Source organism: Pavona decussata, unplaced genomic scaffold (genome assembly GCF_977016875.1).
Source record: "Pavona decussata unplaced genomic scaffold, jaPavDecu1.1 SCAFFOLD_286, whole genome shotgun sequence".
Lineage (NCBI taxonomy): Eukaryota > Metazoa > Cnidaria > Anthozoa > Scleractinia > Agariciidae > Pavona > Pavona decussata.
In genome coordinates this window covers 806616-834585 of record NW_028145687.1, presented here as the reverse complement: position 1 = coordinate 834585, position 27970 = coordinate 806616, and the positions used below count along the sequence as shown (strand labels likewise).

Below are 27970 nucleotides of genomic sequence, written 5' to 3'. Positions count from 1 at the left end.
ATTCCGTAAAAGGCTTTTAAGAACGAATCCGTATCAAGACCATAGGTCAGCTCCAGATGAACTGCTCTCGTTGCGAGACAGGTAAACAAACACAAACAAACACGGCCTCTGTGATCCTCTGCCTTGAATGGCGGTGATAAAAGGGCCTCCGAAATCTACTGCCGTCTGGGCAAATGCTTGCAGTGATAATCTAAGTCTTATCTGTGGTGGAGGGGCGATAACTTGCTTTGCTGCTTTAGCTTTTCGTCTTCGACACTCATTGCACTCCTTCTCCCATTCTCTAATTTCTTGGCGACCAGATATTATCCGAAACCGGGTTGATAAAGCCGCCCATGTTTGATTAGTTCCACTTGCATGCTTCTCTTTCTCGTGATAATGGTTGACAATTAGCTTTGTCACTTGATTCTTGCGGGGCAGGATTATAGGAAATCGGGCGTCTTCTGATAAGAACTCTGCATATCTCAGTCGACCTTCACTCCTGATCTGGCCCTCTTCGTCAAGTCTTGGTTCGAAGAAGCGCTGTGTACTCGTCGGGAAAAGCTTTTTGTAGTGCGCTTTTAATCGCTTGAATTTCTGCGTCCTCAATTTCTCCTGTCTTTAGCTCTCCACTCTCTCTTTCACGAAGTCTGCAGCTGTTTATGAAACGATAGACCCATGCTTGAACCCTGATAAACTTTTGCCAACCTTAAAATCGATTTGGATTCAAATACCATAAATGCTTATTCTCCTTTAGTGAAATCATTGTTCGTTTCTCGACATAATCATTTGCTTGTTTGGAGAATTCTCGGTCATTCCTCTTGATCTCCATTGATGTCGTTTCCTTATCTACGTTGACACGATTAATCGGCCATTCCGACTCGTCGTTTCCAAGGAATTCAGGACCGTTCCACCACTTCTCGCAGTTACCTAGCTCCGATACTTTTAAGCCTCTTGTAACAAAGTCAGTTGGATTTTCTTTGGTTGGAACGAATCGCCATTGCTGAGGATCAGTCAGACTCTGAATCTTTCCCACTCGGTTTGCGACAAACGGTTTGAATGACCGACTTCTTCCTCTGATCCACCACAGTATATTCATGCTATCAGACCAGAAGGTTACTTGATTCAAGGCACTGTCTAAGGCTTTGGAAACAGAATCTGACATTCTCAACCCGAGAACTGCTGTCATCATTTCCAATCTGGGAAATAGTTGTCGGGGAGAGTGGCGCGACTCTTGTCTTAGCAGTCACTAGCCTTCTGGATGCCAATCCACTCTTCTAACATACTCTTGAGAAGATGACAGCTCCATAAGCATCCTACGATGCATCAAAAAATGTATGCAGTGTCTCTGAAAGCAGTCCCTCATCCTTTCCTAAACGTACACAAATCGGAACTTTGATTTCAGGTAAATCTCCTAACTTACTGAACCATGTCCAAGCTCTTCTAGCCAAATCGCTTTGAAAAAGGTCGTCCCTATCGAGTCCAGCAGCCCACATCTCTTGCAATAGAACTTTAGCACGAATGAGGAACGGTGCTAAGAAACTAACTGGATCAAACAACTTCGCAATCTTCTTTAGGAAACTTCGTTTGGTAGGTTTTATCCCTTCCTCTGGAGGATTTGTCTGGAATCGTCATCTGGTAACCAGGCGACTCCCAGTGTCTTCACCATTGGTACTCCACTACTGTTAAGATGGAGTTCAGACGCTCTATCCTCAACTGGAATCTTTTTGAGAAGCTTAGATGAATTTGACAACCACTTTCAAGCTCGCATCCCTGCTCTTGACCACAGCTTGTCTAATTGACTGTACAGTTCCAAGGCCTGGTTATCGTCCGCCACAGAGTCCATACTATCGTCCATGTAAGTAGATTTCAGCACAGTCTCAGCGGTCATTGGCAATTCGTCCTTGTGCTTCTTGGCGTTCACTTGAGCCACAAACTGAGCTTGAAACGGCGATGAGTTTACTCCAAACACCACGCGATTGAATGCAAACTCTTCCGGCTCCATCTCTATTTCTAGTGATCTCCACAGGAAGCGCAGATATGGTCAGTCTTTTGGTGCAACTTCAATTCTCAAGTACATTTCAGCAATGTCACAAACTAACGCCACGGAATGTTTGCGAAAACGTAGCAACACATCGTTCAAATCCTTCTGCAGCCTTGGTCCTGGCAGAATTGTGTCATTCAAGGAGACTCCTTCACACTTGGCGGAAGCATCGAATACAATACGAGTTTTCGTCGTAGTTCTTTCAGGCCTTACAACAGGGAAATGAGGCAAGTACCACTTTTTTGATGGTTTGCTCTCAGCTGGATCTATCTTTCGAATGTGTCCTATGTCAAGGTACTGACTGATGCATTTGGAGTAAGCTTTTCCAGCCTCAGGGTTGTTGCGCAACCTCTTTTCAGTGTGAAACAACCGACGCACCGCCATCTCGTAATTGTCTGACAGTTCAGGTTTGTCATCTTTCCATGGAATCGCCACTTAATATCTTCCATCCACGTACTTGATGGACTTCTCAACTTTCTCTAGTGCCAATTTGTCGTCGAAATTCAGGATTTATGCGTCTTTAAGCGTCACAGAAGCTTCAACCTCCCAGAAACTGCAAAGTAGAACACTAATCTCATCTGAGTCTTGCCTTTTGCTCTCGTACAAGGTAAGTATGTGTGAAACTCGTTTGCAAGTCGCTCCCTTTAAAACCACTAGGAGATCCTACACATGTCCACCCCAAAGGCGTAAGTCTTGCCACTGGTTCGCCCGATCTTCCTCCAACGTCCTTGAACAAATAATGTAACTCAGCATAATCGACTCCGATGAGTATGTCTGCAAAAGGGCGTGGTCCTGGAACCGGAAATTTTATGTCCTTCAGGTGAGTCCACTTTGCGGCATACGCCCCCCAGTTGATTGCTTTCATGTTTCCAGTCACCCGCTCGGCAGTAAATGCATTGATAGCTGTTTTCACGCTACCATCCAAACTCTCAAGCTCAACTTTAACTGGCATGGTCTCGAAAGTCTTAGTTTGTCCATTCAAGACGTTAACGGTGACTTTCTGTGACCGTCCTTGGAGTCCAAGTTCCGCGGCTACGTCTGCATCAATATACGTCCTTGTAGAGGCTTCGTCCAATAAGGCATTCACTTTGAGTTTTCGACCACCATTCTTTACGATCACAGGAACTGTTATCAATGCTAGAACTCGTACATCTGCATGTTCTGCCACCGTGGTAGTGTGGGATCTCTCTGTCTGATGGTCAGCGGAATCCTGAGGGAGTTAAGCGACCAACGGTTTCCTTTTAGAGTCGACACTCAGGTTGCTGTTCCCGGCTGATGTTTCACCACTCGGTTCTTTCTTATCTGACATCAGCTGACTACTTCTTTCTTCTATCTGTTCAATTCCATCATGTTGTTGATTCCTGTGGGAGTGCAGTAATCTGTTGTGCTTGTCCCTACAATTGTTTATCCCACATATCCTGGTTCTGACACACGTTTGGCCAAAATGGTCCCCTGCTAGGCAATGGAAACACAAATGAAGACGCTTGGCAGCATCCCATCTCTTTTGAACATCATGGCTTTGAACTTCTCGCATCGCCAAACTCCATGCGGTCCATTACGTACTTCACATGGGCGTGATATGTATGCTGTTTTTCTGTGGTTTTCCGTTTTCTGATCTCGACCAAAGAACGTCGACTTCTCGCTATTCTTCCGATTTCGCTTCTGCTAGAGACTCTTGCTTGCTCTGTTAACTGCCCAGATAGTCTCCGAAGCCACGGTTTGAAATTCAGCCTCTTGTACGATTAACTCCTTTAACGTTTGCACTGATTCCCAGTGACCATTTTCGTACATCCATCGATGATAGTGGGCTAACGCTGACTCGTTCAACTTTTTGCACAGATTGACATGTAATGTTTCTTTGCCCAGTTCTTCATGTCGATTGACTTCTTTGAGATTAACTACAAGTACGTACAAGAAATCTGCAACCCTCTTTAAATCTCTTACGTTGCCAGGGCGAACGGACTTAATGGCCTCCAAATTCTTGCGAATTTTCGTTGGGTTTTGCGGATTGAAGGGGATCCTTGTAATCACTGGGAATTTCATCACTTCTTCTCGGGTTCGACAATTTGTACGTCGAAGGTGGTAACTTCTTTTTTGCTTCAATCAGTTTTGGAAAGTTTCCTCCTTTAAATTCACTCATCGACGAATAACTCGAAGGTTACGACGGTGTCTTCTGTAAGAAAGAAGAGAGAAAATCTTTCACGTTCGCGACTTGTTTGTCGGTGTCTTCTATCACTTTGTCTATTTCGTCTTTGGAGCATTCCACATTTCTTTTGTCAACTTTCTTCTCGTAGAGAACGACTAAATCTTCCACTATTTGGATCGTTTCCATCTTCTTTTCTTCTCTTTCTTCAAGGGCTGTTAGAATAGCATCTCTGTCAATGGTTTCTTCCGTCATTAACTTCATCAAGCGAGTATAAAATTTTGTAAGTTGCGTTTTTGCGACCCGTTTCTGTTTCTTGACTGTATCGATGATGTCCTCATTTGCATCGGCTTCGTTTAAAACATTCTCGTCATCTCCCGCACTCATATTGAAACGTCCACAGAACCTCGCTCTGTTACCAAATAATTATGTCCACAAGACTCCAATACGAACAGGAAATGTATTTATTTGTCCGTCAAACTCCACTTCCAATTTACCAGAAAACCATCTCGTACAATACGAGAAAAACAACAAGATCTTATCCGACTAACAAAAACATGAAATTTGTAGGGAATACGTGAACAGAATTATTTTGAATGTCCCTCGGGCAAAAACAAAACAATTTAATTACTAATGAAAAAAGTCTTGACATTCTTTCTTTTGTCCATTAACCGCTTGTTTGTTTCAAGAATTGAGGTGCTTTGATTTCTAAATTTTTGGAAGATATTTGCGATGAGTTTTAACCATGAACGACAGTATCGAGTTATTCCAGGGCTAGAAATACCTCGCTGTTGAAACGAAACTATGCTAGTTGGCGTCTAACGTTTGAATAAAAAATAAAACGAATTTATTTTGAGTTTACATGTTGTAAACGCCCATGCAGAGTATAGAGATCTATTGAGTCTTTTTTTTATTTCGATTGAGATAACATCATAAAGTGGTTACGGCTCCCCAAACGCTAACTGGTGATTGGCCCATAAACTTTGACTAACACTTCCACACGTACTTGGGTTCGTCATAAAGAGATCAAAGTTTAAAACCTTTTTTACGCACCACCAGCAAAGTTTGATTATTGGCAAGTTCCTTGGAATCCAAAAAAATTACTAGACTTAATAGAAAGTTCTTCATCCATTCAAACAACTAACTTTGATAGATTGCTTGCCATAAATCTGAGCAAAAAACATTTATATCCGCTTCCCTCTGTTTTTCGTTAATTGGAAAAGCGTTTTTGCGTGAGGGTGTATTGTGCTTTATTTTCCTGCTTTTTCAATCCTTATTCTTTGTTAACCTCTTTATGTTCACAAACTAAATAAATATTTCTTTAGTGAATAAATTTCTGTTGAAACGTTAAGCATATTGAAATGGTTTACTGCATTGACTAAGAATAAGTTTCCTTATTGAACATCAAAATGTGCACGAAGAGCTTCTATTGTGAATAACATTTTTACTTTCAAGCCGTTCCTATTCAAAAAAGGCACGAATTACGAAACAAAACTACAGAATTGAATGACATCAAGGTTCTATAAATGATGGCTATAACAAGTCAATGAAGATGTAGAAGAAGGACTAGGAGAAGATGAAAAGAAAACAAGGCAAACCCGCATACAAAATTGTTTTTCTTGTTATCTTCGAGACAACTCCACATTAATAAACAGGTCAACTTGTTAACATTTGTTAAAACGTGTTAACGTTTTTAAATGTCAAATTTTCATTTTTTCTAGTTTTTTACTATCATTGTCTATTTGTCGTTTTTCCTCTCTCTAAAAGCTGTTATAATCTTTCATCACGAAAGGCTGGGAACAAATCTTAATTGGTTCATGGCGGTATGTGAGTGTATAATGGTGCACGGTGCGGAAAGCTTGCGATCAAGCTCTCTTTTAGGTCAGCCGCAGGAGGAATAGGGGAAGGGGAAAGAGGGGAGGGGGGGGGGGGGTCGGAAGGATAGCCCCAATCCTCTCACTCGAGCTGTCTTCCGCGGCTGACCTACAAGAGAGCTTGCTCGGAGGCTTCGGAGCGGATGTCGACGTCGATTAAGATTGATTATAAATGTGTTCTCGTTCCTTAGCTGTTAAAAATCAAGTAGTGTAAAGTTCCATTTCGTGGTATAACAATTGATAGATTATTTCAACGGGTAGTTAAAAACAAAAAAATCAGCAAACCAATTGCGATTTATCAACCAACCACAAGTTACTGGTTCTATGATTGGTTGTTTACGATTGACAGGACAATGGCACCTTTGTGGTCCAAACTGGCAGAGATGCAAAAAGCATCGGAAATATCAAAACACCTACACAAAACCATGGAAGTGACTTAAGAATTGTAAAGAAAACTGGCGAGAAACTTAAGGAGAAGAAGCTGTATAACAATTTTGGAAACAAGTCTTACAGACAAAGAAATTTTAAAAACGCTTTAGAACAATTTGAATGCGACGTAGACATCGCAAAAGAAGTTGGAGACATTTCAGGTGAAGGAAGGGCGTATGCTAATCTAGGCAACGCTTATCGCCGTCTTGGAGATTTCAAAAAAGCCATAGACTACCATGAACGTGACCTAAAAATCGCAAAAGAAGTTGGAGACATTTCAGGTGAAGGAAGGGCGTATGCTAATCTAGGCAACGCTTATCACAGTCTTGGAGATTTCAAAAAAGCCATAGACTACCATGAACGTCACCTAAAAATCGCAAAAGAAGTTGGAGACATTTCAGGTGAAGGAAGGGCGTATGCTAATCTAGGCAACGCTTATGACAGTCTTGGAGATTTCAAAAAAGCCATAGACTACCATGAACGTCACCTAAAAATCGCAAAAGAAGTTGGAGACATTTCAGGTGAAGGAAGGGCGTATGCTAATCTAGGCAACGCTTATCACAGTCTTGGAGATTTCAAAAAAGCCATAGACTACCATGAACGTGACCTAAAAATCGCAAAAGAAGTTGGAGACATTTCAGGTGAAGGAGGGGCGTATGGTAATCTAGGCAACGCTTATGACAGTCTTGGAGATTTCAAAAAAGCCATAGACTACCATGAACGTGACCTAAAAATCGCAAAAGAAGTTGGAGACATTTCAGGTGAAGGAGGGGCGTATGGTAATCTAGGCAACGCTTATCATAGTCTTGGAGATTTCAAAAAAGCCATAGACTACCATGAACGTCGCCTAAAAATCGCAAAAGAAGTTGGAGACATTTCAGGTGAAGGAAGGGCGTATGCTAATCTAGGCAACGCTTATCACAGTCTTGGAGATTTCAAAAAAGCCATAGACTACCATGAACGTGACCTAAAAATCGCAAAAGAAGTTGGAGACATTTCAGGTGAAGGAAGGGCGTATGGTAATTTAGGCAACGCTTATCGCCGTCTTGGAGATTTCAAAAAAGCCATAGACTACCATGAACGTGACCTAAAAATCGCAAAAGAAGTTGGAGACATTTCAGGTGAAGGAAAGGCGTATGGTAATCTAGGCAACGCTTATGACAGTCTTGGAGATTTCAAAAAAGCCATAGACTACCATGAACGTCACCTAAAAATCGCAAAAGAAGTTGGAGACATTTCAGGTGAAGGAGGGGCGTATGGTAATCTAGGCAACGCTTATGACAGTCTTGGAGATTTCAAAAAAGCCATAGACTACCATGAACGTCACCTAAAAATCGCAAAAGAAGTTGGAGACATTTCAGGTGAAGGAAAGGCGTATGCTAATCTAGGCAACGCTTATGACAGTCTTGGAGATTTCAAAAAAGCCATAGACTACCATGAACGTCACCTAAAAATCGCAAAAGAAGTTGGAGACATTTCAGATGAAGGAAGGGCGTATGCTAATCTAGGCAACGCTTATCGCAGTCTTGGAGATTTCAAAAAAGCCATAGACTACCATAAACGTCACCTAAAAATCGCAAAAGAAGTTGGAGATATTTCAGGGAAAGGAAAGGCGTATAGTAATCTAGGAAGTGTTTATGGCGTTCTTGGAGATTCCGAAAGAGCAATAGAGTACTTTGAACGTGTCCTAGAAGTTGCAAAAGACCTTGAAGAAATTCCTATGGAAGGAACGGCGTATGGTAATCTAGGCGTCGCTTATCACAGTCTTGGCGATTTCAAAAAAGCCATAGACTACCTTGAACGTGCCATAGAAATTGAAAAACAAGTGATGGACAAAGTTGGAATTGGCCGTTCATTTTATCAGCTTGGTACGGTCTTTCAATCAACTGGCTCTATATTTAAAGCTGCAGATTGTTTTCAACAAAGCGTAACAACGCTCAATGATGTTAGACATCATCTTGTGTTTAAGGACGACTGGAAGGTAAGCTTGCGCAATTTGCACCAGTATGCATACGTTAGTTTATGGCGTTCGTTGTTATGGCAAGGCAAGATTATGGAGGCTCTGTTATCTGCTGAGCAAGGACGTGCACAGGCTCTGAAAGATCTCTTGGAGTTCAGGTATGCAGCCAAAAACACCCGAGTAGAAACTGGCACAAAAATAGAGACTCTAGCTGACATTTCAGGTTTTCTTCCTTGCAGTACAGTTTTCATAGCGCTTGAACACCAACAAGTAATTTTGTGGGTTTTCCAGAAAGGAGAGGATGTTCAGTTAAGACGAAAACAGATCCCCGATGGTGAACTTGATGTCGACACTTTCTTGAGCTCCTTGATGTCAACCGCAAGGCAGGAAATTGATGTAAGAGCTGTTCTCAAATGTGAGGATCGTTCATTGGATACCTCGAGAGAAGAAAACCTTACAGATGAGAGATCCCTTCCTGAGAAGGGACTAACTAAATCCTCACATCTCCAGCAAAGTGCTTTAAATTTATTATATGAGACTATCATTAGCCCTATCCAAGACTTATTGGTTGACAACGAAGTTATGTTCGTCCCCGAGGGTCTATTGTGTTTGGCTCCTTTCCCTGCATTCATAGACTCAGATTCAAGGTACCTTTGCGAATCTTTCAGAGTGCGGGTGATTCCATCGCTGACAAGTTTAAAATTGATCGCAGATTGTCCTGCCGATTACCACATTAAGACTGGGGCGCTTCTCGTGGGTGATCCTTGGGTGCAAGATGTTACTTTCGAGAGGACGAAGTTAGAGCAGCTGCCATTCGCACAAGAAGAGGTGCAGATGATTGGGCGAATACTTCACACTACACCGCTCATTGGAAGACAGGCAACGAAGAATGAAGTGTTAAAACGACTCTCTTCAGTTGGTTTGGTGCACATTGCAGCACACGGGCGGATGGAAACAGGAGAAATTGCTTTAGCACCAAACCCTATACCAGTATCACGGGCTCCTGTGGAGGAAGACTTCGTTTTAACTATGAGAGATGTGCTGAATATTCAGATGCGGGCAAGACTGGTTGTATTGAGTTGTTGTCATAGTGCCCGCGGGGAGATTAAGGCTGAGGGTGTGGTTGGCATCGCACGGGCATTTTTGGGTGCCGGTGCTCGGTCTGTTCTGGTGTCATTGTGGGCGATAGATGACGAGGCCACAATGGAGTTCATGAAAAGTTTCTACCAGCACTTAGAACAAGGGAACAGTGCCAGTGCAGCTCTGAACGAAGCCATGAAATGCATGAGGGAATGTGACAGGTGTAGTGAAGTGAAACACTGGGCTCCATTTGTACTTATTGGTGATGACGTCACCATGGAGTTTAGTGGAAAGGAATAGTTGACCATCTAGTTGACCTGGAATGTAAGTAAGCTGCTATTGAAATGCAGAGCTGTTGGAACTACAAAATGCAACAAAAGTCCCTCCAATTTCGCTTTTTTAGTTCTGATTTAATCAAAATTTTAAAACCTGATATTTTCCGATATAAAGGAAAAAAAACAGTTTTCCTAACAACCAAATGCGTTTTTTGAATGTTGTTGTTTTCCTTCTTTGCTTTTCTGCTGTTGTTGTTGTTTTACTTTTATCACTCAGGATTGTTTTCCAGTTGGAAATTGTTTGATGTGAGGCCAGTAAACTTTCACTCCAAAATAGGTTAGCCTTTCATACTCCCTTGGTGATGGCCAATATGATATTTCCTAGCGTTTTACGTTGCAGCCACACATGGTGGTGAATGACTTGATGAGAAAACGATTAAGTCTCGATCTGAAAATGTAAACAAGCTGTTTTTGAAGTCGGTCCAGTAAATATCTAAATCCTTTATAGAATGACAAAGCATAGAGGGTAGAGAAAGCGAAAACAAACTTCTTCGTCACTGGGCACTAAACTTGTTATACGCGATTATTTCAGACTTTTCTAGTTGTCACTCAAATGTATCTTTTTGTTGCCTTTGCTTTGTAGCTACCGAATGTGGAGCTGTAATAAACGAAGAAAAGACCAGGGGATCATTTATGATGGCTTACACGAGGGAGGATCATCATGACAAGACAACGATGACTAGGAACTCGTTAAAAGAACTGTAAATAGCTTGTTAATTTTTAAGTATCGCAAGGTTGTGATTGTTTTTATTAGTAAACGGTTATCAAAGGTCCGGACTCCCTTTCAAATAGTCTTCGCTCTACCTCAGTTCAAATAATGAAATGTGTTTATACTAAAGAAAGAAAAAGCATCGTAGTTCTAATTGACCCAGGAACGTTATCGAGGATGTTATATTTGATAAAGAAATGCGATGATTCTTTACTGCTAAAACCGCAAGTCGGATGAATGCAAGGAAAGCATAAGAAGAGACTCAATCGGTCTCAAATGATGCATTTAATAAATTTTGTCAAATCTGTACAGTGCAGCAGATACAGGAATTATGCCTTTGAAACATCGTTTGCTTCGAAATAAATTTTAATCTCGTACGCAAAATAAATGTCATGTTGATGATGTACATTATTAATACAATAAACCTTGAGAGGCATTTTCCTTAGTGGTTACTGGGGAATAGGTCGTATTTGGACCCTTGTAATCGAGACTTCCTGGGACCGCCCATGTACAGTACAGTGTATTATAATCATATCTTTCGATAAGGATGGTACTATTTCCTGGATTTTGATAGGAGTCGAATGTGAAGTATCTGAGACTTTTTCAAATTTTTCATATTTTCTGTTTACACAGATGAAATAAACTAGCAATCCTCAAGTGGAAAATAATTTATTTATAAAAATAAAAGAAAAAAGAAAAAGAACCAAGTTAGTGCCTTTAATAAAAAATAGGACTTCTGTTTATCACAGGTTGAATTAAGTTGCGATAGGTTTAATTAAGTCGAAATTTTAAAATTGTAACTTGTTTACGAAGTTTAGGGGAATAAAATAAAATAAATTAATTATTCATCTCTAAGCCTCAATTTTATTTCTGTTGTTTTATTCCCTTAAGCCTCGTAGCCAGGTACGAATTTTATTGCATAGAAAGTCTATTCATCGCTGTTACAACTGCCATTTCCTACACTCTTTATCAGTTGATACTACAACAGTGCAACATGAAGAAGACAGCTCAGAGTATTCGTTCAAAGTGAATCAGCCATATTTCCACTTGTAGTTGACTGCTACTGATTGGTTTCAATTGATCACGTGATGTGATAGGGTTCATCCAAGGAGAGATACTGTCAGTGCATAGTGTCCGTCGGGAGAAAATGCCCGGATGAATACTGACTCGTCCGCACAAACATCTCACATTTATTCTTGCAGTTCACTAACAAACCAGTGAACAAACAGGCTGTTTTTGTGGCATTTTATCCTGTATGGTGTTCATTCGCCTTGTTCTGACCATTTTAACCTTTCGCCTTAAAGTGTCAAATTGATGAGCTGCAAATTCGAAATGCCAGTCTCAATGACTTCTGTTCGGAAGAAAATTGAGTGATGAACAATAAAAACAATAGAATGCTTCTGCCTTAGGACCATCGGTCTGATGGTTGCCCCTTGGAAATTTATTGTTCTTAATTAAAATTAGCAAATAAGCCTCGGTATTTGTTTTAAGAACATCAAATCTTCGCAGGGCAACTATCAGCCGATAGTCGCTCGACAAAAACACTCGATTATTTAAATAGGATCACTGTTATACGAAAGGAACAAAGAAATCGGGTAAAAGCAAGATATAACATATTTTGTGAAAATATGGTTGGTTGGCGAGGACTCGAAACTCAGTCTCCTGCATTCAAGACAGAAGTGACAATCTCTACACTGCAGGCGAATCTACAGTCGGATGTGAGCGACATAGAACAGCTAAACCTTATTCCTTCAACGAGAAAATTTGAGTTGCGTTGTCTCTCCCCACCCTGGGAAATTAAACTGCAACGGCAACCTAACGAAAGAAGATAAACCGACATTTCATCCAGGAGGGAGGGGAGGGGGGGGGGGGGGGGGCTATTCTACTTTCTTTATATACGTAAGAAACTGGAGATAAAATGCCGGAATCTCTTAGCCTCTAAGGTTGAGAAGTCAGTTGTTTCAAGCACGTTATGAATCCCTTGCAGTAAAGCTCAAATCATTTCTTTGATCAAAAGCTAAAATATGTTTTGAAATCCAACAAAAGTTTTTTTTGTCTGCGAATGGTAGTGGATCACCTAACGCAATATAATATCATCCTCAACTGAAACTGGGGCATATTAGCTTTTGTCAAGCTAATAGCTAACGAGGCGCGTAACACCAAGTTTGCTGTAATCATCAAACTTTCAACTAGACGTCGAGTAGTCCTTTATTACGCGGGATGCCCTCAGGACAGACCATGTCGAAATTTTGGTGGCGTTTCTTTTTTTTCTTCATCGTTGTCGCAAATGTGTATCTTTCAATTATTAACTCGGTGAACATGTATCAAATCGAGCTTTCTCCTAGAGGGGATATTTTTGTCTCCTATTGTCGTTATTGTCTTAACGTAAACGGTCCAACCAGAATGCAATATCTTGGTGTATGTCAGGAGGGAACGGACGGGAGTTTTTTACTATTGTGACGTCAAGTACCTGGAACTGAGAAGGAGCAAGCGGCCATATTGTTGTGATGTTTTAGATTCGAATGTGCTGTTTACAGAAAGAAAATTAACCCTTCTAAAGCGGTAAATCGAAAGGATAAGTTCTAAGAAGTACTCGACAGTTTAAATGATGGAAAATGGACAGCTCGCGGGGAAGAAATTTGGTATTGACTGCGGACCAGATTGTGTTTTGCAGTGCGGAGAGGAAAGGTCAAGCTTAATCTTGATACATCACCTGAGCTGCAGACTTTGTCGAACTGATGCCTAAACGTTACTGGAAATCCACTTCATAAAAAAATTGAAGGTTTGATTGTCCAGGTATCGCTCAGATAGTTGTTGGTTTCGTAAACACTGTCAGAGGGAAGATGATCATTTTGAAGTGAAAGTAGGGATAAAAACCAATCTGCAGCCACTGTTTTTGCAAGCTAAACTTGTAATGTTGACTTTCTAATAAAAAACGGTGCTAAGCGGTATTCTGTTTATCCTCAATCTTTGTGCTTCATTATGTCATGAATGCATCAGTCGTTTTTTCTGCTTCTTTTCATGGAACTGTCCTGTTTTGGACTTGACTGATTTCACCAGGAGCGACAGGCTAAAGAAAACGACACAAAAATTAGGGAATAAGTATCAAGAGAAGTGCTTTATGTAATGTTTAAAAAACGAGCAGCAGTGTTTGCGCCTCGTGGTTTTAGACCCGATAAAACAAGTGGTGCGAGTTTTTTTGAACGGCTTCAAAAACATTCCTGGAAAAGCATGTGTCAAGAGAGTTCTTAACAATGATGCTTTTGTGAACATTGGAAATTAGCACACGAGAAAACACTGCATACTAATGAGGAGGAGGTTTATCGATATAAAGTCACTGCACGTGATGTATTATCGACCATTTGATAGGTCAATGGGCTTATGAATTATTAATGTATTTTGAACGGTCAAAGGCATACTCCAGTCAAACCTGTGACTTTCCACTGCTTTTGTACGTTTGATTTCAAATACATCGCAACAACATACCAAACCAAAAATTAGATACCGTATGGCATAGAATTTTATTTCCTTTGCGACTTGGAGACGCTTGATGTTTTCGGGATGGAAAGCGTGAACTATCGCAACTATTTTAAATCGCACGTAAACGTGACTCAAGGACAAGCTGTAAATTCAACTCGGAAAAGGTCTATTACCAAGGCAACTTATTGGTTGTGTTCACAGTTGACCCGGCATTAGTGCTAATCAAGCTTCAAATAGGCTCAATTATCAGCCACTGTTTGGAAAAATGAGCCCGCGCTCACGCCGGACCCGAGGGAGCGGCGGAAATCGAGCCTAGCTTCAAACAACTCGGCCCAGGTGTCTGTTTTAAGTTAAACGGTACGCATGGTGTTGTAAGAAGGTTTTCCCGTCAAACCCCAAGCCCTTGTCTTTCCGCTCTTTCAACGAAATGCGTTGGCGCCTGTAGACGACGCAACCATACGTATTCTATTTAACAATTAGATTATGAGCTCGAGATTTCTATCGCGTGATAGTTGATGAGGGCGAAGCCCGAATCAACTATCACGCATAGAAATCGAGAGCGAATAATCTAATTGTTTTAGTATAAATCTACTAGTCGTTCAAAACTAAACAAGTAAATTATCTATTTCCTTATCGCAGACACTTCGAAAACGCGAAGAAGTGGGCGCCATTTTGTTGAAAATCGCTACTCACTATCTATCACAGAATAGATGGCGAGTAGCGTAGCCAATCAGAGAACGGCATTCGTGATAGAACACTAGTAGAATTACACTAAAGTCCTATAGATAGGGATCAACGCTGGCGGATTTCTAAAGTGAACTTACCTAGGATCCGTTCTTTGGTTTTGTTCTCCTGCAAAGAAAAAAGCAGAGTGAAATATCACTGATTCGACAATCAGATGAATTGGATTTACCTGTCAAAATTGACAAATAGTCAATTTGCCAGTAGCATATGTAGAAATACGCAAATTTTACCAATTCCGTACGTTTGTGTCTAAAAAGTTTACGACTGAGGACTACAAGAACATTCTGCGGCTCATGACGTCAAACGTGCGTCTGTACTCGTCCAGACCAATCAGAATGCGAGTTTTACACTAATCAGTGTTCAATTTACAGTACACAACTCCAACTCATTACGTATGTAATAAGTATTTTACTCACCTTTCTTATGTCTGACCCGGGACGTTTTTTCTTCAGTGTCTCTTCTTTTCTGCTTTTCCTCTATAATTGTTTCCATGGCCTTAGTTTTCCTGTTTACAAGGAATCAATGTTAGCTTCATAAATTTCTGTTTAGACCTTTTTAAGGGAGGGGGGGGGGGGGGTAGCAGTCTACCCATGACACATTGCGCCAAACATGACGCACCGCCACGCAACCCTTTCTCGACAAGAGGAGATTTGAATGTGATGTTGACCTTTTCACGGCTTGAATATTTATTTTTTGTAAGATCTCAATTATCTACTGCTGCATTTCGATACCAACTGATATTCTCTGGAAGATGCAATACTCGTGACAGTACGATGCAATTCTCCACACTCGTCGCGAATTTGTCAGAAAAGCCAATTATGTTTGCAGCATGTCTTTTTCAAAACGGGTACGTGTTTGCAAGAAATTCAGTAAACATATTTTGAATATATTTTCAAAACAAAAATAACTTACAACCAGTACTGTAAAGATTTGTTACTGAAAAAAAAAGAACATGACAGTGACCGTCATTATAATGGAGCCATATTACAGTCAATCCACGTCACGTGTGACCAGTATTTCCGAGATTGAAATGAACATTCGAATTTCTCTTTGTAATGTCCAACTTATGAATGGGATGTTGACCATTTCTCTGGAAATCTTTCCGAAAAAAACGCATTAACTGAAAAATAGATTCAAAATACTTGGGAAACAATTGTTATTCTTGAAATAGTTAATGCTGTAACGTAAAGAAAAATTCATAGCTTTATACCGTCAATAAACTAGGGAAATTTCTACGGGAACTCAGTAATCTCGTTGTCAAAACTGACATGTAAATTTCAAAACTCCGTTCAAATTAAAAAAAAAAAAAAAAAAAAACCGGTCACGCGTGACGTGGATTGACTGTAAACGTCAAATTCTACCTTATTTCCGTTAACAAAACAAAAGTAACCGCATCGGAAACGAGACATGTAAGAAAGTGAATGTTGGAGTTGATCATAATGGGTGACACCTGGAGATAACAACGAAACAAAAGCCGCAAGCGAAGCTTTATCACAGGCTGCGTTGATTGATGTAAAATTCTCCTAACTAAACTACTACGATTAACTGAGGAGTAGTAAAGAGAGTTTGTACATTGATCTAACCTGTATTGTGGATCTGAGGGATCTACAGCGAAGTGATGAGAAGTGAACAGAGCATCGAATCGAGAATCTTTCAAGTCCACGTTAAAATTATCATCCACCATTTCCTCTTCCTTTTCTTTCCTTTTCCGCTTTTTCTTGCTTTTCTTTTTTTCACTGTCCATTATCCCTTTCAGACTGAAATGCTGACGGTCGTCCTTACCTTCCATTAAGAGAAGCTCCAGTTCCTCCTGAAACAGTTAACATAATTGCCCCTTTGAGGGCGGTGCCTACTAATACAGAAATATTTTTGCGCGGTTTGTGACTATGCGGGAAAAGCAGATCTTAGCAAGGGCTATTGGAATCCAAAAAGAAAATTGGGGGTAACCACGCATTTTTTTAGAGATAATTAAGCAACGATAATTCTAAAAAGCTGTAAAATATAAAGGAATAGACCAATTCGGCTAACGCGATGTTGTACCCAATTCAGATCCCCCGCGGTTAAGATTCTTTGTTTATTGCATTTGCATAATAGTGTAGCATTCACATTTAAATGATATGGAAATACTTAAAACAAAACATTTTATGCCCAAAGGATTTGAATTGGGTACAACATTGCGTTAGCCGAATGGGTCTATGTATGGCGTTTTTTTTTCCAAATTGAAGCTTTACTATCTCTAAAAAATGCATGGCTATCCCCAATTTTCTTTTTGGATACCAAGAGCACTTGCTAAGTTCTGCTTTCTCCGTATAGTTTTAAACTGTGGAAAAATATCCCTGTTTTAGTACGCACCACCCATAGGAAATCCGAGTATCTTGAGATATAACCTTCGTGCAATTTTCGGTCAATTCTCGGGAATCAACGGAACATGATAGGTAATTTTCGTCAAATCGACTGCAGAGAAATTCTGTAACCTCCCACCTCATGCACCCATATTATTCATTCATGGACCCTATGGCATCCTTACAAATTTTATCTCTAAAAGAAGTACTGTACCTTCGCTTTTTTCTCCTCTTCAGTTTCCATCTCTGTTCGTTTTCGTTTTTTCCTTCCTTCTCCGGACCTTCTTCCGTCCTCACCTGCATTACTTATTCCAGCAGAAACTTCTTGGCTAAAAAACGGATCTGACAAATCAACATCCGAAGGAATCTCGTCACTCTCCTCAGACTCTCTCCTTGGTAAACTAAAACAGAAGAAATATAACAGCTATATACTATCTGAAATCTTTGTACCGGTTGCATGTTGACCTATTAACCCCTAATACCAAAGAATAAATTCTCCTATGTTGTCCCTATACTTTTCTTATGAATATACTAGGGAGAATTTATTAAAACATCAAGAAAATTCACCTTTTGTCATCACATCCTTAATTCTTATGACCCCAGGAGTTTAATAAGCATTGATTTCACAGGAGAAATTTGATGCTGATCACTGTTAGGGCTTAAAGGGTTATCGTGCCTGGCAATGGTTCATACCGATTCTACTTTGACCAGCGTTTCCGTACTTGAGAAAATTACGGAATCTAGCGTCAAGGAGGTGTTTGCACTGTACAGTTTGTCTCGCAACGGTTCGTACAACTTCTCTTGCAAGGAAAGTTGCGCCTTGTATGACCGAGTTTGAGGTTCTACAAAAGCTAAAATCCTTGCGACGCAAGATGTTGCAATTGTTGCAGTAAGCACAACCGACTTCTACCTAATGTACAACTTGTCTCTCAACGATTTTTCTCATTGCAAGGCAAAGTACACTGTGCAGTGTGTCTAAAAACGCCACGTGCATCAACATTATCAATTTTACATAGTTTACATAAATTGTAAAATTCTTGTCAGGACACTTTGCACGTTTCAGGTATACAAATACAGGGGTGCGTACAGTGTAAAAAAAAAAAAAAAAAAACATTTGCTCGCGAATAAGATGTTTAGGTCTTTGCTTGGCATTATGTTTTAGTTGTACATGAGAGGGACTAGTTCGGGGTAGGATCCAATGAGTGTAGGTGCTACCCCCTCTAAGGACATTGCTTGTCATGCAATCCACAAGTTCACATGCGTGGCATTCATCTCCGGTCAGCTTTTGCGTCGGCCAAGGACTATTTTTGTATTGATCACAAGATATCTGGATGGGTATGAATTTGGAGGTGCGAGAAGCGGGTTGAAGGCCTAAACGGGAAAAATTGCAAAGTTTAAAACTGTTTATAACATCGCCTTATGTAGTGTGAAAATTTTCCTTCAACCTGTCTCACAACGGCGAAACGCCATTTTTAGATTTTGAAAGACAAGACGTACAGTTGTACGCCGGAAAATTGGCTACCATTACGCCACAACAAACGTGGATTAGAGTTTATCGTCTTTTAACAGCTGCACCCAGGTGATTTTGAACTCACTGTTTCTTTGAAGTGTCTTTTCCACTTCGTTTCTCCTTTCTCCTCTCCTTTTTATTCTGTAGATATGTTTCCCATGGCGTCAGTTTCTTCTTCTCTTTCTCTTTCATCTTACTTGTCACCAGATCCTCTGTGGCTTCTCGCAGGCCTGGTTCCCAGGTAATCTTTAGTTCCTGTTCCCTGTCGGTCTTGCGTTCTTTGTCTTCAATTTCCCTTAGAAGTTGCTGTTGGTGTGCCGGGTGAAAGAAATATTATTCGGATTTAGAATCGCGTTTACAGTAAACGTCAAACGTGAGATTCGCCTTTATGTTTTCTTGAAAAAATGAGTACAAATATGAGAATAGTGAAGAACAATTACAGATTTTGACGCTACCACAAAACTACTTAATTTTAATGGGAAACTGAAAACAGCAAGCGGCAAATGTAGGATAAACATGATCGCGTGTAAATATCTGGCGTTTCCCGTTTGCCATTACGTAATTCCACATCAAAAGAAAAGACAAAGAAAAGACTGAATTCCCCGTGTGAGTCCCGCACGGAAGACGCAGAGTTTTTCGTTGTCCCATCATGATGCTCGTGACATATTCAATACAGGCATCTTTCTTGTTTCGTGACAGAGCTTAAAATTTTGCTATCTTTCTTTCTGCATCATGAACAATTTTCAAGAACTTTACGTACCAACAGGTACTTCCTGAGTTTTAAAATTTCAAAAATTTTCTACGGGAGTTGACAAGATCTCAGCCTTTGATCTCGCATTTGTCTGACTTGACACAATGAAATTTCTGCCTCTTATCATATAGACTCTCGGACTCCTTCAGATGCTTTTTCTCCTTTCTTCTATTTAATCTTTCACCCGCAGCTCTAATACATATTTCCTATATTCATATTTATTCATTCATCATCGACGGGTATATTATGAACTCACAATGTGACCAGCTCTCATTTGGCTTGATAGCTCAGTAGGTAGAGCCCTGCACCGGCATCGCTGAGGTCATGGGTTCAATCCCGTTCAAGCCTGAATTTTTTTTCAGGGTTTCTATTTGCAACTGCTCAAGTTGCGCAAATTTCCACTAGGGTCTTTCTTCTGTTTAATCATTTTTCTCTCTCGCCTGTCTCGATGGACATCCAAGTACTGCTAGGGTAAAAGGGTACAACTTCACTTAGCTTAAAGGGGGAAACCGACCTTGTACTTGTCAATTTTCCTGTCCTCATCATCGGAAGAATCATGATCTTCATTCGTGTTTTCGTTTCCTTCCTGAGGATCCTCGTCATCCGATGAAGATGCCAGGTACGCGTTAAAATCCATCTCAAGCAGATCCTCTTTGTTGAATTTTCTCATGGTCGCTCGCTGCCGTCCAGGATCTGTTTCGTCCCACGTCAGTTTGACGTTTGTTTGGTGAAGAGCTGTTGTAGAAAACCTGAAATCCGATCAAAATATCATTGCACACAGTACAATGCTTCTAGTAGACTATGTGCAGATACTCCCCTCGCAGACTGCGGACAGTCTCTCTCTCTTTTGCACGAAAATCAGCGGGGAAGAACGGAAAAAAACCAGCGAGCACGAAATTCATGGAGGGGCGAGGCCGCGAACCGCGAGCCGCGGTAAGAGTGGGGTTCAGCTAAGAAAGAGAATGAAAAATTCGCCGTCGTGTGTTCACGTTCTCCACAAAACCTTGAATTTGGTCATTTCACGTTGTTGTTTTGCAGAGGACGGCAAAGAAGTGTACAAAACTTTAAACGCACGTGCAGAGCGATTATTTTTCCTCCGATTAAACCTACATGTATTGGTTTAAGGCGCTGTCGTTGCCATCACCGCCGTCGTTAAATAAGGACCCGCACTATAAAAGGAACCTTGGCCTGGCCAAGTCACCAGTCAATTCATTGTAGACACTGAGCTGTGAACATCGCAGAGCCGTGCGGCAATAAACAATAGAATATTGACAGAATGAATTTGAAAAATGTATGCGGATTTGTCTCGTGAATAAAGTTAGAGATTTGCTAACTTGTTTTTGCCTCTCGTTTGCAATATCTTTTGTCCAAAATATTATTTTAACAGCTTAGTTTAATTTTTCAAGAAACGTTAATTGGGTTTATTTCTTGAAATACCGATTCCACAACGTTTAATTTCTATTTGCTCACAACGTCCGCCAACCCTATTAAACGTGACGTTGAAGCGGTGACTGTGTAACAAAGGTGGGAGGAACTATCCCTTATAAAGTGCTGATCCCTGTTTAAATTCCCTAACATGTCTGAAGAACTGCTAGGAGAATTTTCAGGTTCAAAGCTGTAACTTACTCTGGTGCAGTGTAAGAGCCTGAAGCTGGTAGCTCTGTGGCTACTGAGTGAGGCTCGTGATCAAACTCCATATCATCTGGGATGAACCTCATGTCCAGTACATTACCACTCAGTTCAAATTCTGTTCCGTCACATTCTTCATACAGCACTCCTGCAGTCACTGGTTAAAAAAGTAAAACTTTCTAAATCTCAACCCGAGATTAGCCTACAGTGAAACCATGTTTTTAAACAGGATAACAAAAAGACAAATGCTACAACTTAAACGACTTCTTTAATCTACGCGAATATCGACATAAAGTTTGCGATCGGAATTTCAGTGAAGATCGCATCTTAGAAAGGCTTACTTTCTGACAACATTCCCTAAATTATAAATGGCTGGATAATAAAGCTCTAACACAGTGAATTATTAGGAAAATTAATAATATGCAACTTGGGTGGCTAAATTTTATCTTGGGAAAACTTTATATATTGCGGCAATCATGCTTCCTCTTCTAACTTCCTTTAATTTTGAATTTGGCAATTTTAAATAGGAAATATAAAATAGTACTTGCTACATAAGTATGGGGGTGTTTTCAACCACGAAACAAGTGACAAAAACAATAAAATCAAAGAAATAATTTCCATAAACACTTTTGTCCGTTTGACAATACTGTGATCCATGCATGTTACCGGTATTCAAAGTTTAAATTAAGCAGCTATACTCGTCTGATCACTCTGCTCCACTGTATCTACCTGGTGAATCACACTCCGTCACCGCATAGTAATACTTGAGTCTGTTTAACTGGTATTGTCGAAGTTTCTCCATGGAAAACTCTGAACCCTGACGAGACAAAGGCAGTCCATGTAAATAACAAGCAGATACAGCCACGGTAAACTGTATGATGTTATATGTTAAGGGATTATAATTTCTAAAGAAACTGCGGTGCTGCATCGGTGGAGAGTACAAAATAATGTTTGGTTTATCAACAGAGTTGATAACTAAAGGTAAATTGGCCACCGTTTAGAGATTCGAGTAAAGACATGACCATGAAACTATTTTAGAAATATCCATACCCTCATGAAGGTCAATGGAGTGCAAAGGGATCTCAAAAACAAGAGTTTTTAAAAGGAAGGTATGACGGTAATTTGAATTTTTCAGTGGGTGGAGTGGGAGGAGGAAAACCAAAAACCTTCTGTGGGGGTGAGGGGTTGTGTAGAACTGTACTAGTTTTCTTGCTGGTTTCCTATAATTCAGATTGCAAGAAACCAACCTAATTAATCAATACACAGAAGTCATGGTTGTGTGGAAAACTGCAAAATATAACGAGTTATATTTATGAAGGGTAATTTAACCCTTTAATCCCTAAGAGTGCCATTTGGCACATAAGGCCACAACTCTGTCAATATTTGACAGATTTCTATGAATTTTTCACACCAAGATGGTCTTGTGAAGATCTACCCATTAAAAGGATAAAAACTTAACCCTCTCCCATATGTGATATGGTTGACCACCCCATAACTTTTCAACTTTTTTCCCCTAGAAGTTGTGGGTCTTAAGACATCTCTCACATTAATGAAGATGTTGAGACCTGCAAAATAAGCTATATTTTAGGGGTATACCTAATATACACAAGGATTTGGACGTTTTTAAAGTTTTAAATTTTTATGTTTTAAGGCCATTTATCTCAAAGCCATAACTTTTCTCAGTCATAATTATATCAGTTATGAAATACACTCATGAGTAGCTTTGAAATGGCATATCATACATGGACATTGAGTTTGTAGACTTGGATCTGGAGAAAATGTCGTTCTGCCTTAGGGGTTAAAGGGTTAATGAATTGCTTATCATTAAGTTACTTTTCTTTATAGATCTCACCTCGATATTTCCTTTATCTCCCAATTCACTGTTCTCATTTTCGTCATCTTTCAGCTGAACAGGTCCAAGGCTTTCCTCTTGACCCATTTGTTCCAAGCCATAGTCAGAAGGATAAATCTACATTTGATATATAATTTGAATTGAAATTTGTTTCACAAATTTCCAGGCAGTTTAAAAAAATGAACTTGTAACAGTAAAGTAAGGATAGGGAAAGAGTTTGCAGTTTCAGAGATTATCCTCACCCCTCCCCCCTGGAAGAAAATCCAGAGGGGGAGGGGGTCTCAAAAGCCAAAGATTTTAAAGAAAAGTATCAAATGAAACTTAATTGCAGATTTCAAAGGTACACATGTATTTATGAGGGGTGGGTGAGGGGAGAGTTTCAAACCAAAAATCCTTCCATGGGAAGGGGGAAGGGCAATGTTTCATGGAACAATACAATCCAGGGGAGAGGGGAAGGAGGACATGAATGACGCCGCTCACTAGCCATGTTCTTTTGTCTACTAAAATGTAAAAGATTTCATGAAAGCTGCATAAAAAGCAAGAAAACGAAGGTTGGGAAGCAGGATTAAGTAAGTGGTGGGATAAAGAACTGATAACAACTTCAAAGGAGCTTTTATCAACTGACATCCAATCAACTGATATCCCGGAATTAACCTTGATGGTAACCTTGACAGATTGGATAATGCTATCCCTTGGGTTAAAGGAATTAAACAATACTGAAAAAGGAAAAGGAAAAAGTATTAGTTTCATTTTAATAAAAGAGGTAATGTTACCAAAACAAACCCAGTCTAAAATAAAACTTTTAAAATGAGAGTGTAGTACTTCCTAAAATGCTTCAACCAATCTCCTTCTTACAAAGGGTTAGCTTATAGTTAACAAATCGAAGGCAGTTTTCTATGGTCTATACTCTTATAGTTTTGAACATGTTATGACATAATTTTATGGTCTATAACTGAGTATAGACCATAAAAAACTGCTGTCAATTTGTTTTTTACAATAACATAGAATGAGTGTATTAAGCGTAATTTGGAATTTGGGAATGTTGACTTCTGTGGAGAGAGGAAAACTGGAGTACCCAGAGAAAAACCCTCAGAGCTGAGAACCAACAACAAACTCAACCAAAATATGACTTCAACTCTGCGGGAATCAAACCCGGGGCCCGTTTCTCGAAAGTCCTGGCAAGTTATCGGGCCCGATAACTATATTTTTAAATGTTTTTTCGCCGATTACACAGTGATTAGAGACATGATACTTGGCCAATGTTTTCATAGAATTATAAGGTTTTAAAATTTAGTATTCAAAGCTAACAAAAATGGACTTCTGCTAAGAAACATTTATCACCAAAGACACTTATCGGGCCCGATAAGTTACCGGGACGTTCGAGAAACGGGCCCCTGGGCCACATTAGGGGGAGGTGAGTGCTCTCCCCCCACTGCACCATCCCAGTGCTGTCCGACTTCCCAATAACAACTCACTGTAACAAATTACTGTAATTTAGATATATTGTTTATTATTATTATTATTATTATTATTATTATTATTATTATTATTATTGTTTTTGTTATTATTGTTGTTGTTTTATTTAGCTGTTTAGTTGTGTTTAGCTGTTTCTTGTTGACCGTGATGTTTTAAAATTACTGTAAATAGCATTAGCTCTCTCGATGAGCACTTTTTTGCTCTTAGAGCAAATGTGGAAACAAAATATTGTTTAAATAAAAAAAACCCAACAACAACAACAACAACAACAGCTTACTGCACATGAATTCCACTGGACAATATAATGTGCTTTTTGAACAACTGCCGCCAACATATTTCAACAAAAGTGGGTTCTGCCTCATAATATTATTATTACAGACTACATGTAACAGCCTTTTTAAAGTATACAACTTACCAAACAGATCTGTTGCTGTTACTCTGTCCCAGTCCAGGTTGCACACAGCAAGATGTTTGGTTGCTTCTCCTGTGGTTTTTGTTGAAACATCCATTTCACCCCAAGGGTGCTCAATGCCATCCTATAACAGTCGGACAATTGTGACTCAAATCTATGCGACTCAATCATGAGACAAACAATTTAACTCAGCTATCATTTCAAACAACGATGATGAACACCTTTCATAATATAGTCGGACAATAATCTTGCCAATCACATTTCAGCCTCAATTTAACAAAACTATCTATTATCTGAGTGGATGGCTGAGTCCATGATCCCAAAACATTCAGGTGGAGAGCATTACAACCATCGCATGTGAAATTTTTTGTCAACTTTTTGTTTTGCTCAACAGCATCGGAATTTTACATGTGACCTTCAGTTTTGTCAGAGAACACTGCTCTCTGGTTTGTTTCACTGGTTTCACAAACTTAGTTTTAAAGATAAATGAGGCCGAAATAGATAACATTGAGTCAGCAAAATTTGACTTAATATGGTTGTGCACTTAGCCCTTCAATTATTCATTGGCCAAGATAGATTGTGCATAAGAAAATTGTATATTTTTAATCAACCTCTATGACTCCTAGTTTAATCCATACCTATATTTGCTACTGAGCATTAGCCCTAGTAAGGACATGGGACACCACTTGAGGCAAAGAAAACAAATCTTCCATCTTGATGGGAATCAAACACAGGACCTCTGCATTTGATCAACCGCTGCTCTACAGACTGAGCTATAAAACCAGATGGGAGCGAGTCATAGTGTGGCAGTTTGGTATTGGCTGGGATGATGCACCACCACCAGAATTCCTCATAGAGTGGTCCAAATGGCAGGAGGAACTGGAGGGGCTTTCAGAATTCTTTGTTCCCCGTTTTTATCGTCATGTTGTGGACAATCCATCTGTTATTGAGCTGCATGTATTTGGAGATGCCAGTGAACTGGCATTCTGCTCAGTAGCTTACTTTAGATTCAGCTATGCCAGTGGAGCTGTGAGGTGTGCCTTTGTTACAGCTAAGACGCGAGTAGCACCCAAGAAGCCGTTGAGCATTCCTAAGCTTGAACTGCAGGCCGCAGTATTGAGTGCGAGGTTATCTGCTGTAGTAATCAAGGAGCATGATTACAACATTGATTCTAAATACCTTTGGACTGACAGTAGCACTGTATTTCAGTGGATTCGTGGAGAGTCAAAGCGCCACCCCGCATTTATCGCTAATCGAATTGGTGAGATTCTGGACATGACGGAACCCAGTCAATGGAACCACTGTCCTGGTCCATTAAACCCTGCAGATGATGGAAGCAGGGGACTTCCGGTTAGATCGATCGGGTCAGAGAGCAGGTGGCTAAATGGTCCTGCCTTCCTACATCTCCCTGAAGAGAAGTGGCCAAAGGGGAATTCAAAACTTGAAGCCTCCAACCAACCTATGAATGACCTGCAAACCCAAGAAATGGCAGTAAATTGGACTGGTGCAGTGCAAGATTCAAGGCGTAAATTCATTTCTCTGAATAAGTACTCATCCTTGACGCGACTCCTCAGAGTAACTGCCTTCAGTTTTCGGTTTATTTACAACTGCAGATGCTCAGTGGCTGAACGTCGAATTGGTCTGTTGTCAGTTGAAGAGTTGGAGCAAGCTCGGAAATTCTGGATCCGCAAGGCTCAAGCAGAGTCCTTTCCCCAAGAAGTTGCCACTCTTAAGAAAATTCTACCCATTTCAAGCAAGAGCAAATTGGTTTCTCTTTCACCCTTCTTGGACGAAGAAGGAATGGTTCGTGTTGGTGGTCGGATTGAGAGAGCCAATATACCATATTCTGGCCGCCACCCTTTGGTGTTGTCACCTGAGCATGAGCTGAGCCGTCTTATCATCATAAACTGCCATGAGAAGCTTAAACATGAAGGCGTTGGACATGTCCGAAACGAATTAAGACAACAGTACTGGATTCTGCGCTGCCGTGCAACAGTACGAAAGATTCTCTATCAGTGCTCTTATTGCAGAAGGCGAAGAGCAAAACCAGAAGCACCATTGATGGCTGGCCTTCCCTCTGATCGTCTACAAGTTGCACCGGCATTCTCGAAAGTTGGAGTAGATTTCTTTGGTCCACTAAAAGTGAAGCATCTCAGGAAGGAAGAAAAGAGATATGGTTGCCTCTTTACTTGTCTTGTGACAAGAGGTGTGCATTTGGAAGTTGCACACTCTTTGTCTACTGACTCTTTCATCATGTGTCTTCGACGGTTTATAGCAAGACGAGGTAAACCAATTATCATCTACTCTGACAATGGAACAAACTTCGTGGGAGCCAACCGCGAGTTAAAAGAATGCCTTTGTGAGTGGAATCAAGATCGAATTGCAAATACGCTGAGCCAAGAAGGAATTCAGTGGGTATTTAATCCACCCGCCGCACCCCATATGGGGGGAATATGGGAGCGTTTGGTGAGGTCTTGTAAGAAAGCCCTTGATGCTGTCCTGCTGAATCAAGTCCTCACGGATGAAGTATTAGTGACCGCCATTACTGAAGTTGAGTGACTAGTCAACAGTCGTCCTTTGACTGAAGTCAGCTCTGATGTGGAGGATCTTGAAGCGCTGACTCCAAATCATTTTATTATTGGTAGAGCATCTCCTAATCTGCCACCTGGTATTTTTGCTGAAAAAGAGATATCGTCTCAGAAGCGTTGGCGTCAGGCACAAGTTATCACCGCCCACGTCTGGAATCGTTGGTTGCGAGAGTATCTGCTTGGTTTAGCTGTTCGCAAGAAGTGGTTTCAACCTATGGCGAATGTTAAGATTGGTGATTTGGTGCTTGTGGTAGACTATGGAACCCCGAGAGGCTCCTGGCCTCTTGGCAGAATTGTGAGAGTTTTCCCTGGCCATGACAATGTCGTGAGATCAGCTGAAGTGAAGACCAAGTTTGGTTTGATGAAGCGTCCTGTTTTGAAACTAGCCCTCCTAGAAGAGTGTTCGCCCATTTAACTCAGCCGAACACGGGGGGAGGATGTTACCGCCATAAAATCGTCAGACTTTATTTTGATTGTTTACATCTTAATGACATTTCGTGTAATCGGACATGACGTTGTTTTTTTGTATTTTGTACCCGGATGAGAGCACATGGCATGGTTTTTGGAGAAATGTATTACGGATTGTAAGTCTTTTACAGCTGGTGTAAAATGCTTGTAGTCATTAAAAGGTCATCA

At 40.4% G+C, this 27970-nt stretch overlaps 3 protein-coding genes and 1 pseudogene across 5 annotated transcripts in view; 2 read left to right on the top strand and 2 right to left on the bottom strand.

Moving 5' to 3' along the window:
* LOC146455075 (uncharacterized) overlaps positions 1–10986 on the top strand; it is a 33393-nt gene extending 22407 nt beyond the window's left edge. For all 3 annotated transcript variants that reach the window (XM_085094744.1, XM_085094745.1, XM_085094746.1), the window contains 2 exons: positions 6387–9830; positions 10425–10986. In XM_085094744.1, coding sequence (XP_084950870.1) covers positions 6387–9806 — 3420 coding nt within the window. In that variant the 3' untranslated portion in view covers positions 9807–9830; positions 10425–10986. The remainder of the gene's footprint in view (positions 1–6386; positions 9831–10424) is intronic.
* On the bottom strand, positions 554–4371 carry LOC146455076 (uncharacterized; annotated as a pseudogene).
* A 414-nt stretch (positions 10987–11400) lies between the features above and the next one.
* Positions 11401–23214, bottom strand: LOC146455074 (ESF1 homolog). Its single transcript, XM_085094752.1, has 10 exons — positions 22859–23214; positions 21736–21823; positions 21004–21163; positions 19892–20126; positions 18712–18932; positions 17331–17517; positions 16358–16584; positions 15191–15279; positions 14855–14882; positions 11401–13620 (listed from the first exon to the last, which is right to left on the bottom strand). Exons 1-10 carry the CDS (start codon positions 22943–22945, stop codon positions 13536–13538), a joined length of 1407 nt encoding a protein of 468 aa, XP_084950878.1. The 5' UTR covers positions 22946–23214; the 3' UTR covers positions 11401–13535.
* Positions 23215–25463: 2249 nt separating this feature from the next.
* Positions 25464–27305, top strand: LOC146455073 (uncharacterized). Its single transcript, XM_085094725.1, has one exon. It carries the CDS (start codon positions 25464–25466, stop codon positions 27303–27305), a length of 1842 nt encoding a protein of 613 aa, XP_084950851.1.
* Positions 27306–27970: the final 665 nt, after the last annotated feature.

Coding starts and splice junctions, on each gene's coding strand:
- LOC146455074 (XM_085094752.1), bottom strand. CDS start 22,945: ATGGGTCAAGAGGAAAGCCTTGGACCTGTTCAGCTGAAAGATGACGAA. Junction 17,518..18,711: donor AAAGACACTTCAAAGAAACA/GTGAGTTCAAAA, acceptor CTTCTGTTTTAG/TTTACCAAGGAGAGAGTCTG. Junction 14,883..15,190: donor CCGGGTCAGACATAAGAAAG/GTGAGTAAAATA, acceptor TTTTCTTTGCAG/GAGAACAAAACCAAAGAACG.
- LOC146455073 (XM_085094725.1), top strand. CDS start 25,464: ATGGGAATCAAACACAGGACCTCTGCATTTGATCAACCGCTGCTCTAC.